This window comes from Parasteatoda tepidariorum, chromosome 9 (genome assembly GCF_982258835.1).
Source record: "Parasteatoda tepidariorum strain Cologne lab strain chromosome 9, Ptep-v5.0, whole genome shotgun sequence".
Taxonomy (NCBI): Eukaryota; Metazoa; Arthropoda; class Arachnida; order Araneae; family Theridiidae; genus Parasteatoda; species Parasteatoda tepidariorum.
Window position 1 is genome coordinate 100,293,996 of NC_141763.1, and position 16,666 is coordinate 100,310,661.

General features: G+C 27.9%; 1 protein-coding gene across 1 annotated transcript in view; it reads left to right on the forward strand.

The window, feature by feature from the left end:
- LOC107454271 (integrin alpha-PS1) overlaps positions 1-16,666 on the forward strand; it is a 179,587-nt gene that overhangs the window by 149,518 nt on the left and 13,403 nt on the right. The window contains exons 4-17 of the mRNA XM_016071396.4: positions 414-596; positions 3,039-3,192; positions 4,390-4,594; positions 5,109-5,193; positions 5,866-5,971; positions 6,991-7,234; positions 8,237-8,341; positions 9,498-9,729; positions 11,471-11,620; positions 12,574-12,653; positions 13,599-13,746; positions 14,971-15,051; positions 16,298-16,377; positions 16,471-16,551. Coding sequence (XP_015926882.3) covers positions 414-596; positions 3,039-3,192; positions 4,390-4,594; positions 5,109-5,193; positions 5,866-5,971; positions 6,991-7,234; positions 8,237-8,341; positions 9,498-9,729; positions 11,471-11,620; positions 12,574-12,653; positions 13,599-13,746; positions 14,971-15,051; positions 16,298-16,377; positions 16,471-16,551 — 1,934 coding nt within the window. The remainder of the gene's footprint in view (positions 1-413; positions 597-3,038; positions 3,193-4,389; positions 4,595-5,108; positions 5,194-5,865; positions 5,972-6,990; positions 7,235-8,236; positions 8,342-9,497; positions 9,730-11,470; positions 11,621-12,573; positions 12,654-13,598; positions 13,747-14,970; positions 15,052-16,297; positions 16,378-16,470; positions 16,552-16,666) is intronic.

Sequence of the window (16,666 nt, forward strand, 5' to 3'; positions counted from 1 at the left end):
TCTAAAATATCACTCTAAAAAGTTGAGTCATGAAGCATAAGAATAACTACTATTAAATATGTATGTAATGATAGTTGACTATAAGTCTAAATACAACAATGATAATTTTATTTTTAAATGTAAGACAAAAATTATGCATGAAATAGAAAAGAATTAGTGGGCAATAATTTTACATTGTGATTTTTCTGAAAAAAATTCAGTTTTTATATCGAAAAAAATTCAACACAACAAGATTTGAGAAGAAACTCTTCGACATAAGAGCTCAAATTAACATTAGGTGGATATATAATGACAAGGGGAAAATATTTTTTTAAAATGGCAAAGTTTTCAAGATATAAAAAGTATACTGTCTTATAATATTAAATAACAATGATAAATACTTTTTATTATTAAATATATTTTTTCATCTCTAGACTTGTGCCCACCGTTTAGTTAAGAAAGGACCTGATTACCAATGGGGTCTGGGTGTTTGCTATTCTCTGGATCAAGATCTTGTGAAAGATAATATCTGGGAACCCTGCGTTGGACGTCCTGTTGCCAAAGCACACGAGCAGTTCGGCTACTGCCAGGCTGGTACTAGTGCTGACATATCAGAAGTATGCGTAACATGTAATTACAATTATTGATTTAGTATTGTTTTGTAGGAAATAAGGTACAGTGAAACCTCCAGGGAAGACCACCTGTATTTGCGACCACTTTTGGGAGGTACAGATTTGTTTTCCATGGACTTTGTGTTGATGAAAACTTTTAGTTGAAACCATTAAAACCTCTCCCAGCGATCGGGCAAACATCTGCACCAAATGCGGAAAAAATCAAATCAGGACACACAAAAAAGTTCCAAAATTAAAAATTTACCAAAATATATAAGTAGATTAAAATCTATATAAAATATTTGTCTTAGGCTCTTATTTAGAGAGCTCTTTTTAACGATACATCCTCATGTTTCAGTCAGAGTGCACTAAAAACAATGCTGTACTTCTAGAGTTAAAAATTAAATAAGCAAAAAAGTTATATTTGAAAAAAGAAGCATCTCAAACAAACAAACCTTCTCATTTTTTAACTCATTTTTATGATGTAAAATAAATGCAAGCTTCAACAAGAAACATAATTAGCTTTATCATTCATACTTGGTAAATTTGTTTTTACACATAATTATATCAGATGGGATCATTTTTGTCGATGCTAAATTTTATTCATTGATACGTCTTTTCAAGACGCCAACGAAAGCGGCATTTCCGCACCAAGAAAATGTCACTGACAGAAAATAGTTTGCGAAAAACCATTTCCTTTGATAACAATTTTGAAGTCAATGGAGGCAACCTATGGAACGGACAGTGGTCGCTCCCGAGACGTTTCACTGTATTTGCATGTTAACATTAGCAAGTAATTGCGGCATATATAATGTGTTGAATTAAAATAAATTATGAAGACCACTTCAGCAAACACCAAATAAAATAAATGAGGGGTTTCACTTTATTTCTATTAAAATTATGGTTTTAATAGATGGATTCTGCAAATACTATAAAAATTCTCCACACACAAAACTGTTAAGAGTCTTACAAAAACATTCCTTTTTTAATTTTGAAAATTAATTTTCATTTATAGATAAAGTGTATGGTTATTTACTTTAAACTTCATGTTTTAGAATAAACCCTGTGTTATTTGATTAACAAAATCTCAGTCACTTTGCAACAAAATATCCTTTGAAAATAGCTTGAAATATTAATTTTTTATTTTCAAGTTATTAACTTTTAGGACATTTTAAACAAGTTTTAATGTATATCAAAATTGTTTTTATTATTTTGTCTGTTATTTTATTTATTTAAGATCACATGTAATTTTATGTATTCTGGTCAAATAGGAAAAATGTATTCTTACTTTCATAGAGTGTCTTTATTATATTGTTGAAATGTATTCAGGGGCGGATTAAGCGTACGCAGGGCCCTAGGTCATTCAAATTTTTGGGGCCCTTCAATTACATTTTTTTCTCGTATATTTTTTATTTATTCAAATATAAAAGTATTTATATATCTTTTCATTTGAGAAAGCATATTTAAAATAAATAATAATAAATTAAATTTCACTTTTTTTTATTAAATTAGAACTAAAAAATAATCATAACATTTTGCAAAAATTTGAAAAATCATTGTTTTTCTCAATTTTTCTTAATTTATTTTCAAAAAATCAATTTTAAGGGGGCCCCAGACCATGGCCTAATGGGTAATCCGGCCCTGAATGTATTTTTCCAAACCAGCTAAGCTACTTCAACCTATTTTTAAATAAGCATTTTTTACGCAAAAAATTTCTTTCATTATTACGACTCTAGAAAAATTGAAAATATTGTTTTAAATACCTTCCAATTGGTCACTTCAAGAAGAAGAAGATTACTCATACCCACACATGTAACCTCTGACATCAGCACCATCTGATAGTTTATAAACAAAATGGTGTGTTAAAGTTAAGCTAAGTTTCTCCACACAAGTTAGAATCTTAATTAGCGTGAAGTTATTTAAATACAGAGACGTGCGAGCGATCCTTGAAATTTGTTAAATTTAATTCTTTCTTGTCTTCTTCTTTTATTTAACTTAGATTTATTATTTGTTCATGTATTTTGTTGTAACTGCGATGTATTTTTGTTTTGTGTATCTGGAAACTTTGATGCATGATTAGTTTGTTTATGCTCTACACGGCTTCGTGCATGTCTTTGTGTTAAATAAAATTTGAAAGAATTGAAATCTTTGTGAAAAAATATGGAATTGAAACTTAGCACTTAAGAGAATTGAAACTTAACGGATTGGCTTACACGGAAAAGAATGGGAAGAACAGTTGCTAACGTAAGCAACTACCACGTTTAAACAACCCATCAGGATTGAGATACTCACACTAAGTCACTTGCAAGCACTCCACGCTGCTCTAAAACAAGTTTAAAATGTTGTTCCAAGACACTGAGAATTAAAATTTTATTTCTATTTGTAGTATATTTTCAAAGAACCATTCAAACTTAATAAATATTAATAATTTCTTCCTTTTTTCAATAGGATGATAAACTTATAATCGGTACTCCTGGACCTTTCACTTGGAGAGGCACAGTGTTTACAAATAGCATCAAATTTGAATTAGGTGCTGACATTACTTGGCGATATGGTCCCCTTTTAGACGATGGTGCTGCAGTTGAAAAGTATAGTTACTTAGGTAGGTAGTGCTTTTTGCTATTAAAATACTTAAACCAAATGTTTAAAAAAAAAAACCCGATAAAAGCTACTAAGTGAAAAAAAGTAATGCATCGATTATATATATCAATATGCTATTTTGATTGTTCATGTTGCGAATTTTGAAGTAGTATTTGATAAAGATCCTTGACCAAATAATATTAATATACTCACTTTAAACATAAGTGAAATAATGTACATTTGATGCTTTTAAGCATAACTATTTATTGTGTCTTGATAAAATGCAATTATTTGTAAAAAATGTCTTATTGCATAGAAAAAGAATATAATAAAAGTTGCAAATATGTATTTGTAAAATTAAAACTCTCGTAACCTTTTCTTTTTTTAAAAAAATAGTGTTACTTAAACAATTGTGATTTTGCTGTCTTTAAATATTTACTGGTAAATCAACTGCTCATCATATTCCTTCTGGAATTTTTTTCTATTGAAATATCTCACTTAAGCCTTTAAAATCCACCTTAATTAACAATGCACATTAACATAGAATTTGCATACTTTATTGTGATGTAACTTATTTTGAAAAAGCTAAATTCTGTGCTTTCATTCCAGAAAATTTGAAGGAAAATATTTCTTTAAAAAATATTAGCCTTAAAATTTTAAATGTTGTAGCAGATTCAAAAACTTAACACAGATTTTTGTAATCAATTAAAAAAAGAATTGTTATTTTAATGATTTATAGTTATAATTTTGTTATATGCTAGTTAGCTACAGCTGATGAATATCAATCAGTAGAAACTGACAACCTCATTTGATTTAAATAAAAAAACTAATCAACCCATAAAAATATTAAGAAATATTATTTTTTACATTATGGGTCAACAATGCTCCATAACTTTAACTTACATTGACACTAAACTTTCGGACCTTTATGACTTACATTTGAAAGTTAAATTATTTATTAATCTGCATAATTGAAGAGTGATGAGTTTCAGTTTTAGTTGTTTTAAGAAAATTAGCTTTAGAATGTATAGAAACATCAGGAATGTGTTTACTTAGCATCTTTGTACATTTGAAACTACCTTATTAAAGACCTTGCAGAATAGATTGTTTTATAACTATCTTTTAACATGGTCTTCCTCTAAGCTGTCCCAGGGGTCACAAAAAAAAATAACTCATTAGATTAATTTGTTTCATTTTGTTCATTTTTGTTAAAATATAGGAATGTCAGTTACATCAGGAAAATTCTTTGGTAATGAGACGTCATTCGTTGGTGGTGCACCCAGGGGTAACGGAACGGGTCAGGTTGTGTTCTTTAAGAAAAAAGGCAAGGATACTATCTTCTTAGTTGAGCTGGTACTCAATGGAGAACAATTTGCCTCATCTTATGGTTATTCTTTGGCCACTATCGATGTTAACAGTGATGGGTGAGTTTGTTAAATTTTTTTTATTAATTTTGTACCTGTCTTAAAAGTTTCGTACGACATATTAAGCTCTTATAATATGTCTTTTACAATATCTGTTTTATTTATTAATTTTGAAAGTTGCATCAGTGCAGTATGTTAAAAAAAGATCTGTTTAAAAAAATGTGTTAATTATGCGAATGGGAATCGTTATGTAAAGAAGAAAAATAAATTAGAAACACATGTGTAATCTATAGTTTTAATTTTGTAGATTGAACAATTAATTTAAGTTAACATGAAGTCGTTACGTTATGTAATATTGTGAAGTTGTTGTGCTTTTGCTTTGTTGTTTTAAAGTATTTTTAATTTGAATTTATGTTATGAATGTATTATTCCGCCAAAACATATTCACATTCCATGTTTGCAATTACTAATAAATATACCTTTCGGACTTTTATGGATTGATTTTTATCCACAGAAAATAAAAGTCTTATTTGTATTTTTAAAAAATTTTATTGACATACTTACTATTTTCCAGCTATTTAGATCTTGTAGTTGGTTCACCATTCTACTATTCTAAAGGTATTGGAGGAGCTGTTTATGTTTACATGAATTCAGAATTTGTAAGTATGCTTAGAAGTTTTCTTTTGATTTATAAAAATAATATGAAATTATTTTAAAAAGTATGTTATACAAATAAAAAATAATTGATGCATAACTGCAATTCCGTTTCTCTCTATTGTAAATTTTAATAAATTTACTCACTCATGAATTCAAACATTTTCAAAACTCCACTTGGTACTTTTCACTGAAATCTTTAATTTGAAACCTGTGAAGAATGATTTTAAATATATTTGCAACAGTTGAATATATTTTGTTTATAGAATTGTTAGCTCGGTTTTTTTCATTTTGTTTATTTTGTATATTTTACTTAATAAAATGAAACAGATCAAGATGTTTTTTAAGTTATAATTTTTTCTTTTAAGAGTGGCTTATTAATTATTCTTCGATTTAAATATTAATTTCATCATATTTTACAGAAAATATTTTTAAAATGGCAAATTTTTTTTAAACTTTTCTTAAAGAATGACAAAATAATGACAAATGTTTTGCCATTAAATAAAAATTTTATTTAAGAAATTAAGGTTGCAGTTGATTTTAATTATGTTAAATAAATCATGCATTTATATTTGCTTATTACAATATCTACTGTGCAAATAATTAAAATATAAGTTACCTTTATGTTTGATTTTTATTATCAACTTTTAAACTGAAAATATTTATTTATTGCATAGGGCATAACTGAAGATACAGAACCTATCAAACTGACTGGAAAATCTGATTCACAATTTGGTCTCTCTGTTGCAAATTTGGGTGATTTAAATAAAGATGGTTACCCAGGTAATATAAAATTATTTTTATATTTTTAGATATTTAAATTATTTACTTAATTTTTAGCACTAAAATATAAAATTTTGTAGAAACAGGTGGTCTTAAACGTTACACTTATTAATTTATTAGTCTATCACAAATTTGGATAATTGAAATTAATTTTTTGTATCTGTCTGCTTGTTAAAGAAAAAAAAATTGTTTTAAATAATTTTTTAATAGTTCAAAATATAATCTTTAGAAATAATTTGTGCTTCATAATACTGGGCAAGATTAATAATTTCTACAGGTCATTGGGTTATGAAATGTAAAAATTACATTTAAAAATTGTTAATTGCCACTTTTTTGCCAAAATGCACTCCATGTACTCTAAAAAAAAGGTGCTTCAACTTCATGTATTGTTTATTACATATGAAAGCTGTAATCATCCTTGAAACGTTATTTTAAGGGAATTTAAAATTTCAGGTGAATTGAATTTGTTTATTAAGTGGTTTATTCAAATTTCATAATGACTCTTTTGTAATGTAATTGCATATGACTTTTTTTTATTTATGGCTGATAATATTTAGAAGATATCTAAGTGATGTAATTTATTCATTGCTATTACACTTATTTTAGGTTCAATCTATAACTAATTTTTATGTTTATTTATAAACATAAATTTTATGTTGCATTATTGCTTCAAAAACTTAAACCTTATATTTTATTAGTTGAAAACGTTTATAATATTTAAATTCTGCCTAAACTTACTTGGAAAGGTCAGAAAATTCTTTCTTCACTTTAGAAGCTTACCCTGTTGTGTATTTTGAGAATAACATTGAGTAATTAATAAAAATTAAGCAATTAAAAATAATTAATAATTTTAAACTTAATTGTTATTTAAAATTTAATTATTAATTTAATTAATTACTAAATTTATTAATTTAAATGAAATAATTCAAAGGAAATCGTTTACATTATTAGAATTTTCAAGTGATCTCTATAAAAAAAGTTACAACTGGCTGATAATGAAATTTTTCATTCTTTTTTAGACTTGGCCATTGGTGCTCCATATGATGAGAGAGGGGCTGTCTATATCTATATAGGGTCTGAATCGGGTCTGATAACTGAACCATCTCAGGTTATTAGGGTAGAGGACCTGGCTAAGGAAGCGAGGTCCAAAAGAGACCTCAGCACCTTTGGTTACTCATTGTCTGGAGGGATGGACCTCGATAGCAATGGATATCCCGATTTATTAGTTGGAGCCTATGAAAGTGATAGCATTGTTCTCCTTAGGTGAGCTATCTTAAAATATAATTATGTAACAGTTCGCAAAATTAAAAATGGACTACCCTGAATAACTGTTAATCTAATGATCAAATTTTAATGCTCTTGGACTCAATCTTAATGGCTCGAGGGGGTGACCTCAAATATGCTAATTAATTAGTGCAGACAGTGTTACATAATGAGACACAAAAATATACTTTCTCGGAATGAACATACCTTTTTTTATAGACAGATTTGGATTTTTGACCCCTAAAAGATTGGGGGGAGTCGTAATCTGGGAGGGAAATAGATATTTGCTGGTATATTATCCCTTACCAGGGCTTAACTCATGTTCAAGGCTGGTTATCGGGTGATGCTACATTCCCTCAGAACAATATTGTATTGTTTGGATCATGGATTCTTCGAATTTTTATTGAATTGCACCGACCACAGTGCGCGTAAAATATCCTCAGTGGTAGACGGATCATGTGTTATAGTCCCGTGACCGTGGAAGGTTTTTCATGGTTTTCCTCACCATGTAATGCAAATGCAGGCTTGTTCCATCAAAAAGTCCTCCACAAAGGTAAATTTCTTCCAATACTTGATCCAGGAATTCCTTTGTCTTCTATATTGGGTTCAAAATAACAAAGCTACAGAGGTTATGCATCTGTAAAAAATCATTGTTGAACTGTTTGGCCCATTCTAATTTTTAAGAATCTTCTTAGTGGGAGTGGGTAAAGTCAATGGGAGGAAGGTCTGCCTTCCAATCTAAATTGTGGTAGTGTAGTGTGTGCATGTGGCAATATTGTATCACCATTGCTAGCAACCAATCAGTTGTTAGCTACCAAACAACCAATCAATCTAATGTGATGTCAACAAACAAACCAACAAAAAGAGATTTTCATTACTTTATAGTTCTTTATATTTTTAAAAATTTTCTCTTAAGTTGTTAAGAATTTTTAATTATTTTTTTGTTTGTGTTAGTAACTTCCTTTATCTATCGTTTTAATTTTAATTTATCCTCTTTTTCAGATCTAGGCCTATTATTGACATCATAACTCACGTTGAAGGTAACATTTCAAGCATAGATCCAAAAGTCAAAGGATGTTTGGAAGACCAAAATTCTTCTTCGGTTTGGTACGCTTAAAATTTCTTACTGTAGAAATGAGTGTGTTATTCTCACGCTCAATTGTTAGTCTTTAAAGTGTAGCAAGTTAAACTCCTTTTTTTTCTTCTAAAAACAACCTAGCTTTTCAAGATTAGGTGATCACTTTACTTGAGAAAGGTAAAACGCTTCTTTATAGGCTAGCAGATCCAGATTTTTGTCCTTATTACGTAGTATAATATACTCTTCAAGCATAATTCCAATGACTCAATTATTAAAATTTTGATGTTTTCTAATTGTTTGTTTTTGAATTTGGTTTCTTGAAAGATTAAATATGACATCAGAAAACTTTTTTAGTATAACTTGAAAACAATTTCAGGTTCATTGATAGTTTTATAGTGCAAGCTCCAATGGTATGAGAATGAACGAGTTCAATCTATAACTCTATTTTTTTTTAAAAATTTAATTCATTAATTGTAATTATAGTTATGTTCTAATAGGAAGGAGTGGAACTGGATTTATTATATATGTATGAAATCGTGTTTTGTTGAATTATTGAAAGCTTTTGAAAACTAAAGAAAAGTTTTAATTTCTCCTTCTTTTTTAATGATCTAATTTTGCTTTCCGAATTTTTTTTAATATGTAAAAAATACCGTATTTTTAATAAAATTTTTGAATTTTGAAAGTGCCCATTAGTTTTATGCATGGCTATAAGTTAATTTTTTATGTAGTTAAATTCAAGGAATGTTTTGGACACTTTTGCAAACTTTAAAAGTAGTTTAACATGTATAATAATTTTTTATAATTATTGTTGGGGAAATGTTACTTTTGATATATATATATATTGTATGTTTTGTTTACTGTAATACGGAAAATTATAAACATTATTACAGAAAAGTTGTTTTTTAAACAGAAAATTGCATTATTTCGTATTGTCATCAATTTGTTTTAAATTATAAAATCCTCACATAAAGCTCCAGATAGTGTATATGTGTGATATATGGTTTTGAATTTTTTTTTAACAGAATGTGAATTATTAAGGGAAATGATTTTGTTCAGAATAATAAATTAAAGACAATTCAAACAAAGAATCAATATAAAAAGTCTCCGTTAAAGCTTTTTATATTTCATGTATCTTTATTGTTTTATTATTTATCTTTTCTTGTAACTGTCATTTTTTTCCCCTAGCTTTTCTTTTGAGGCATGTTTTCAGTTCAATTCATCTGTCTTATCTCACGGCACATACATCAAACTCCGGTACAGAATAGAAGCCGAAACATTTACCGGAAAAAAGTACTATCGAGCAAAGTTTAAGGCGTCCCTTGAATCTGAAGCACCAAATGTTGTTGAAAAAGAATTAGTCATCCGTGGTGTCTCCCTTTACGAACCTCACTGTTCAAGACAGCTTGTCTACTTGAAGGTATTTCTTATGTTATTTGTCATAACTTTATGAACTTACAAAACATTATTTTTAGATTCAATGTCTACAAATTGAATTTCTGTTGGAAGGTTCAATTTCTGAAAATAATGTATTGTTTGTTGCTTTATAATTTAAAACTTTTACCTGTTATGCTTAAAAAAAGAGATTCACTAAAATATTTTTCATTTAATTAGTTAAAAATGCGGAAACTTTAGTTTGGGATTATTTAAAACTTTCTTCACATATATAATAATGAATGGTTTGTGTGTCTCTTATAAACTAATAAGCATACAGAAACTTGGATATCAAAACAATTTTATCCCTCTGTCTCAATTATCCAAAAAAAAAATTATACTCTGTTCAAGCTGGATGAAAAAAAAATTTAAAAAATATATTCAAGATCCTGAACCCCAATCCCTTGAAGTTCCCAAATCGCTGAACATTTCAATAAATTTGATAACATCGTTCACCCCGGTGTTAGTAAAGTAAATTTCCCAAATCTCAGAGATCTTATTGTGACAATAATAGCTGAGTTATTTGCTAAATTTCTTTCCTACGTGGTGTTAGTTATATTGGATAAGCCAAGCATAACTTTCGACTTTACGAACATTAAAGATCTGTGTGGAGTCAAAGAGTTATATTCCCTACAACTGAAATTCTAATCGTAGGTTTGATATTTTTTTTTCTTTAGTGGAAGTCTTTCAACACTACTATGTTTCCAGGATGTGTAGTGTTTTTAAAAAGTGCTTATAGGTGTTTATTTTTGATTTTCGTTTTTTAAATGCCCTTACAGGTGCTTTTTTCATTGGGTGTTTTTAAGAAATGCTTAATTTTCCCCTTTTTAAAATGAGATATTTCCTTTACTATGTTGATTTTCGCTTCAATGCAAAAAGACACAGTTCATATTGTTCTATTAACCGTTTTCTCAATTAATTCAACCCCAATCTATTTCGGTGTATTGTTAGTCCGTAGCGTATGAAAACGTCATTCGTATTACATAGTTCAAAATTTCATGATTTTTGACAATTGTCTAAAACAATGTCTTAAGGTTTTATTTATTTAGTTTTTAGACGTGACGGTTAAAACAAGATAAAACCGTCAATTGTCAAAAACTTTCCAACCCTGCCTAATTATGATATTTTTTAAAGTGCTTAAAAATATATTTTGAGTGCTTCAAAAGTGCTTAAAAGGTGCTTATTTTTTATAGAATAATTTGGCTATGTACCCTGTTTTCTACTGACCTAGATTTATGGGAATTATTCAATATTTTGGTTAAGTCTTGCATTTTGGTTCATGACCTAGTATGCCAATTTAATCAATTTGCTCAAAAAATTGTTTGTTTGTTATTTTTTTAATTTTTAGATCTTGTGAAATCTAGAATAGAAGCTCCGTGCTTTGCAAGGTAGTCTGCTGGTAACGAAGTAGCTGACTACCTTGCGAACAGGGAGCTTGTATCCTGTCAAGAAAAGCTGTCCCTCTTGCCAATACTAATCTCCTAATCAAGAAAAAGATGAAGGATTTCACTGTAAACCAAATCACGGAGAGAAATTCCGTAAAGGTTTGGCGTAATAATGTCTAGGATAAATAAAATGCCCTGGAGCTACAAAAGCGTCCAAAAATACATACGATGCAATAGTCATCTAAATCTTACCTTTGGTCATTAGAAAAATGTGCTGAAATTTCTTTTTCTAACTAAATAAAAGATTTTATATGGTTTTCAAATAGCTATTTTTCTTTTCAGGAAAAAACTGATATTCAAACTCCTATTAAATTTAAACTCACCTATACGTTAATCCAAAAAGAACCCAGAATGTCCAAAGTAGGAGAGGCTATACCTGATATTAATCAATATCCTATTTTGAATCAACAAGAAGCATCTAAAGTGTTTGAGGTAATCATTTGATTCTCTTTATTTTAAACTGTGTATATTTTGTGTCTTTATTTTTATACAAAAAAATATCTTGCTATCTATTTTTATCCTTTGAATTAAACAGAAATTCAATATTTATCATTCCACCGACAAATTGTGTATGTTTTGTGTTGTTATTTTTATTAAAAAGATTTATTTTTATCATTTGAATTTTTTAAAAATTTCAGTGTTTATCATTGCACTAATAATGTGTGCTAAATTATACTCTTTGTAAATGGAATAGGTCTCTCAAAGTTATAAGTTTACCCCTCTCTCCACACTTTTCCCCTTCTCTATTACCATGGTATCCTCAAATCTTGCTTTATTTGCAGCACCTATATGTTTAAGTAAGAAGTTGGAATATGCTGGCATATGTAAAAAAATCTACGATTTGTAGAAACCATTATAAATAAAGAGGGAAACAGTGAGAAGTATGGGAGAAATCATGTTTTATTTGCAAAGAGAATAGAAATGTTTGAATAAAAAAAATTTAAATTATTTTTAATTAAACAAATATCTACTGAAATTAAACTGAATTCCATCTGCTTTCACCATAATTTCTTAAAGCTTATGTTTTACGACTTTAGTTTTAGTGAAATAATCAAAATTCATCAAAACTTCTTTTGATGAATTTTGTTCTAATTTCATCAAAACTTCTTTTACTGCCAGAGGAAACAAAGAGTAGTTGAAAGGCAGTTTCTTTTTTCTTTAGGCAAGTTAAACTGGTTTTGAAATTTTTTATTTCAACCTTTCTCACTTGTGATTTTGCCAATTTCATGAAAGTTTTTATTTCTTCCTCTCTTGAGCGCATTTTTCACCTCATTTCTTACATGGATTCTAAAAGTATATATTATCTATCTAACCATAAACCATGTATAAAATGTGTGATTTGATGTATAGTAATTTCTCAAACCATTGATTGACTCTTTCAACAGGCCAAATTTTTAAAAGATTGTGGGTCAAATGATATTTGTGAATCAGATCTGCATGTTACTGCTGAATTGAATCTTCCAAAGTAAGTTGATTAAATTAGACTATTCATTTAATTATTTTAATTTTATATTAAAATCAATTATAATTTTTTCTCAGTTGGATTTTTTTTATGCACATGAAAATGTTTTACTGTGTCACGTAAATTAAAAAGACTTTCCTGCGCCTGTGTTATAAATACTGTTGTCTAAAAATAAATAATGATTTTTTTTTACAAAGATTTGTTTAAAATTTTATTAATCCTACAAATAAATACAATAATTTTAAAAAAATAATTAATTTTGTCTATCTAATAATCTCTATCTAATCAAATTTTTTTATGTTAATGTTGCTATTTGGCTTACCAAGTGAAAGGTTTTGGCTTTTATGAGAATGTTAGATTCCTCCCTTAATTATTTTATGTGAATTCGTCTATTAGTGTTATTCCCAATTATAATTTTGAAGGAATTTATAAATTTCAATTAGGCTATTCATTAAGAATGCTTATTCTTCCTGATATAAAAAAGTTTATTTGTTTTGTTTTTTTCATATTTCACTATATCAATGATGTACAGTGCGCCAAAAAAAAGGATCCCCCCTGAATAACTTTTGATCTAATGATCGGGTTTTCATATTCTAGGACTCTGTCGTAATAGCTCTAAGGGATGACCTCAAATGTACTAACTAATAAGTACAAACGATATTTTAAGTTACAAAATCAGGTACAAAAACGTACTTTTTCTGATTAAACGTACCTTTTTTTGTGCAAATTCGGATATCTAACTCCCAAACCATGGTAGCCGCAATCTGGGAAATAGGGTCCTTATAGTTTGGTCAAGAGAGTGCTCCAAAATTTATTATAATTCTATAAGTGAAGTTTGTCATGGGAAAAAGATAGAAAAATTAATTTAACCTATATCCTAAAATTGCAAAGGAAGAGCCCTCTAATTACACTTAAATGTTGTAATGTGTATGACGTTATTCTTTTTAGGCAAGAAAATGGTGTCCCTGTTCTTCATTTGGGTCAACAATTGGTAAATCTGTCGATTGTGTTATACAACCACAAAGAGCCTGCTTATGATGCCTCCCTCTACGTCACTCATCCCAGCACAGTCAGCTATATTGGTCGCAAAGTTATTGTAAGTACCATTGGAACTTTTCACGAAACTTCATGTTTTGAAGAATTATTATTTGGTTACTGAAGTTTTATGTAATATGCTGTTATTTATTTATTTTCTTACGTGCGTAAATGATAAAAATAATATTCCAAGCAGCATCAAGACTGGAAAGAAACAAACCTAGTATAATAACTTGATGATATAAAAAAGTGTAAATTTTAAGTAATATTTATAAATAAATAGATAAATATAGTTAATAAATAAATAAAGCAAATGATAAATATTAAAAATATATTAAAGTAATATTTTTGAAATATTGTATCTTTCTGTTTTTACAGTTTTATATTATTTTATTGTTTATGGTTCGAAAATAGAGATGTAAAATTTTTCTACAATAGATTGTTAAGAGGGTGGCTGTCATTCCAAATTTGACGGTTTTTGATTATTTTTTACCTAGATAATTTTTAGATGCTATTTCTCAAACAAATTTGAACTACTTGTGGAATGGGAAATAAATATATTGAATTATAAAAACAAAAATGATAAAAATACCATCAAGACTGGAAAAAAACAAACCTAATACAATTTCTTGGCCATCAAAAAATAATGAAAAAAGATTTTTTAGATTTATTGTTTTTGTAAATAGGTAATGAAATAGTATTACATCCATCTGTCTTTAGAATTATGGTAATAAACATAAAGAAAGTCTTTTAAAAATTCGTTTGCAAATTCACTACAATATACCAATACAGCTTTCATTGCATTATTATACTTAAGCAAGATTTTTTGCTCAAACTAAGTGATATTTAAAAAAAAAAAAATTTGTTGTTATTAGGTATTCAAATGTAGTATAAATTGAAACTAAAATACACAATATAAACCAATACAACCATAACAAATTACAAACGTTGTAAGAAATTTTAACTAAAAATGTTTTTCCCAATTATGTCTTTTGTGTCAATTTTTTCTACTTATGTACTAAAATATTATCTAAATAAAAATCATACACTGTTTATTTTCTAACATTCATACTCCTTTACAAGACAACTACTAATACTAGTGTTTGTGGAGTATTTATAAATCGATATTTTTTGTATGGAACTTATTTCTTCTAACAATTCGCTCTTGTATTATATTATTATACTGCTTAGTATATGTAAAGAGTTTCAAACTTTCTGTGCTTTAATCTTTTTTTTCATCTTGTTGTTGCTTTTATGAATTTAATTTTAAAATGTGTGTTCCTAGAAAGGAGATCAAATAGAATGTGTACCTCACAACAGTACCGTTTTGAAGTGCGAAATTGGAAATCCAATGAACAAGGGATTTGTAAGTATCTTTTCAATATTAATGGAGAATTTTTATGATTAATTAATATCTAACATTTTATTATGTGTTTTTTCTTTCAAAGAATTTTTCGTTTTAGCATCTATTTGATTGGTACTAAATTCACTGATGCACAGTGTATGACTAATGGGCCAGATTGAGATTTTAAAGCATTTCAAATTTGACTGAAAATATAAATATGTTGAAAAGTACAAAATAAAAGCAATATTCCCCCTCCTATAATTTATGAAATTTATATTTGCTGTTTACCTTACCAGCTATTCCGCTCTTTTTCTATACTTTTTGTCGAAATTTCTGAGTGCTCGGGAAAAAAGATTGAGTAGTAGCGAATATATGAATATAACCAATAGCAACCTGGCTACTCTCAATTTTTTTACTTCTACTTCTTTCAGTTCTTTGTTGCAAAAGTATGTTTAATTGTATGTTGCAACCTTTTTACTAAATGACAACAGACATTCTTCATCCTTTCTCAAAGTGTTAAATTCTAAATATTTCCTTAAACTGAGTAAACTTATGTGTTTGTTGAGAAATATAATTTATGTTAGAGTTATAACATGAATGTTAAATGAAAAAATTGCAAGGGAAAAAAAGTTCCTTCGCAAATAAGGTTCATATTAAAAAGAGAAAAACGGAGAGAGATGGGTTTTCTTTTAGTTATTTGTTTTATGGGGCAGATTATTAGTTCAAAACTTTGAACAATGTTATGTATAATATTTTGTGAATTTCTTTTATTTGAATTAATTTCTTTAGTTGACACCAGTGTTTTTCAAACTATAATATCTTTGGAAATCTCTATATATTTCTTGTAAATGATGGCTAGACTCATTATCAGTACATTCTCTAACATGCCACAAGATTTTAACTATCTCTTATTATTTTTTAACTATCTAATATTTATTAAAACGCTATTCACAGAAAAATAAAACTATGCCTTTCCGAAAGAATGAGATTTCTTTCGTTCGGTAGTTAATACAAATTAATTTTAACTACTACATGTTGAAAAGAAGTTTGTTCTTCCATGGATTTTTTTTCTTGTCTCAGTTGCCTTGAGAAGTATTAATAAATAATACCAGCTTTGATTCTTAAAAAAGTATGATTTCTTTTACTACTATTTTCTTGATAATACGTAATATGTTTAAAATAGTATTGTTGCGAAGTGCAATTATACAAAATGACTAAATTGTTGTGAATACTTAATATGTGATTAAATACTGAATTCTTTCTGCAGGTTGAGTTTCAAATTCGATTTAGCCCTAGAAATGTTTCTGATGATGAAAAGCAGCTGAAATTTATTTTAAAAGCCAATACGTAAGTTTGTAAAACTTTCTCATTGTTCCAACTCTTACTATTTATAATTATCTTTGAAAATTGAAAAGTTATTTATTTGTTTTTATTTTTTAGAACAAGCATAGAAGTAGCACCTGAAGAGGATTATGTTCTTCGTGCCGATATTGTTAGGGTTGCTGAACTAGAACTTAGAGGGTAAATTTTTTTTATTTAAACTTTGTTTTTCTAAGCACTCGCAAAAATAAATTTCTTTGATTTTGAATTATAGATTTTTTTTTTTTTTTTTTTTTGTTAATTTTTTTTATTTTGT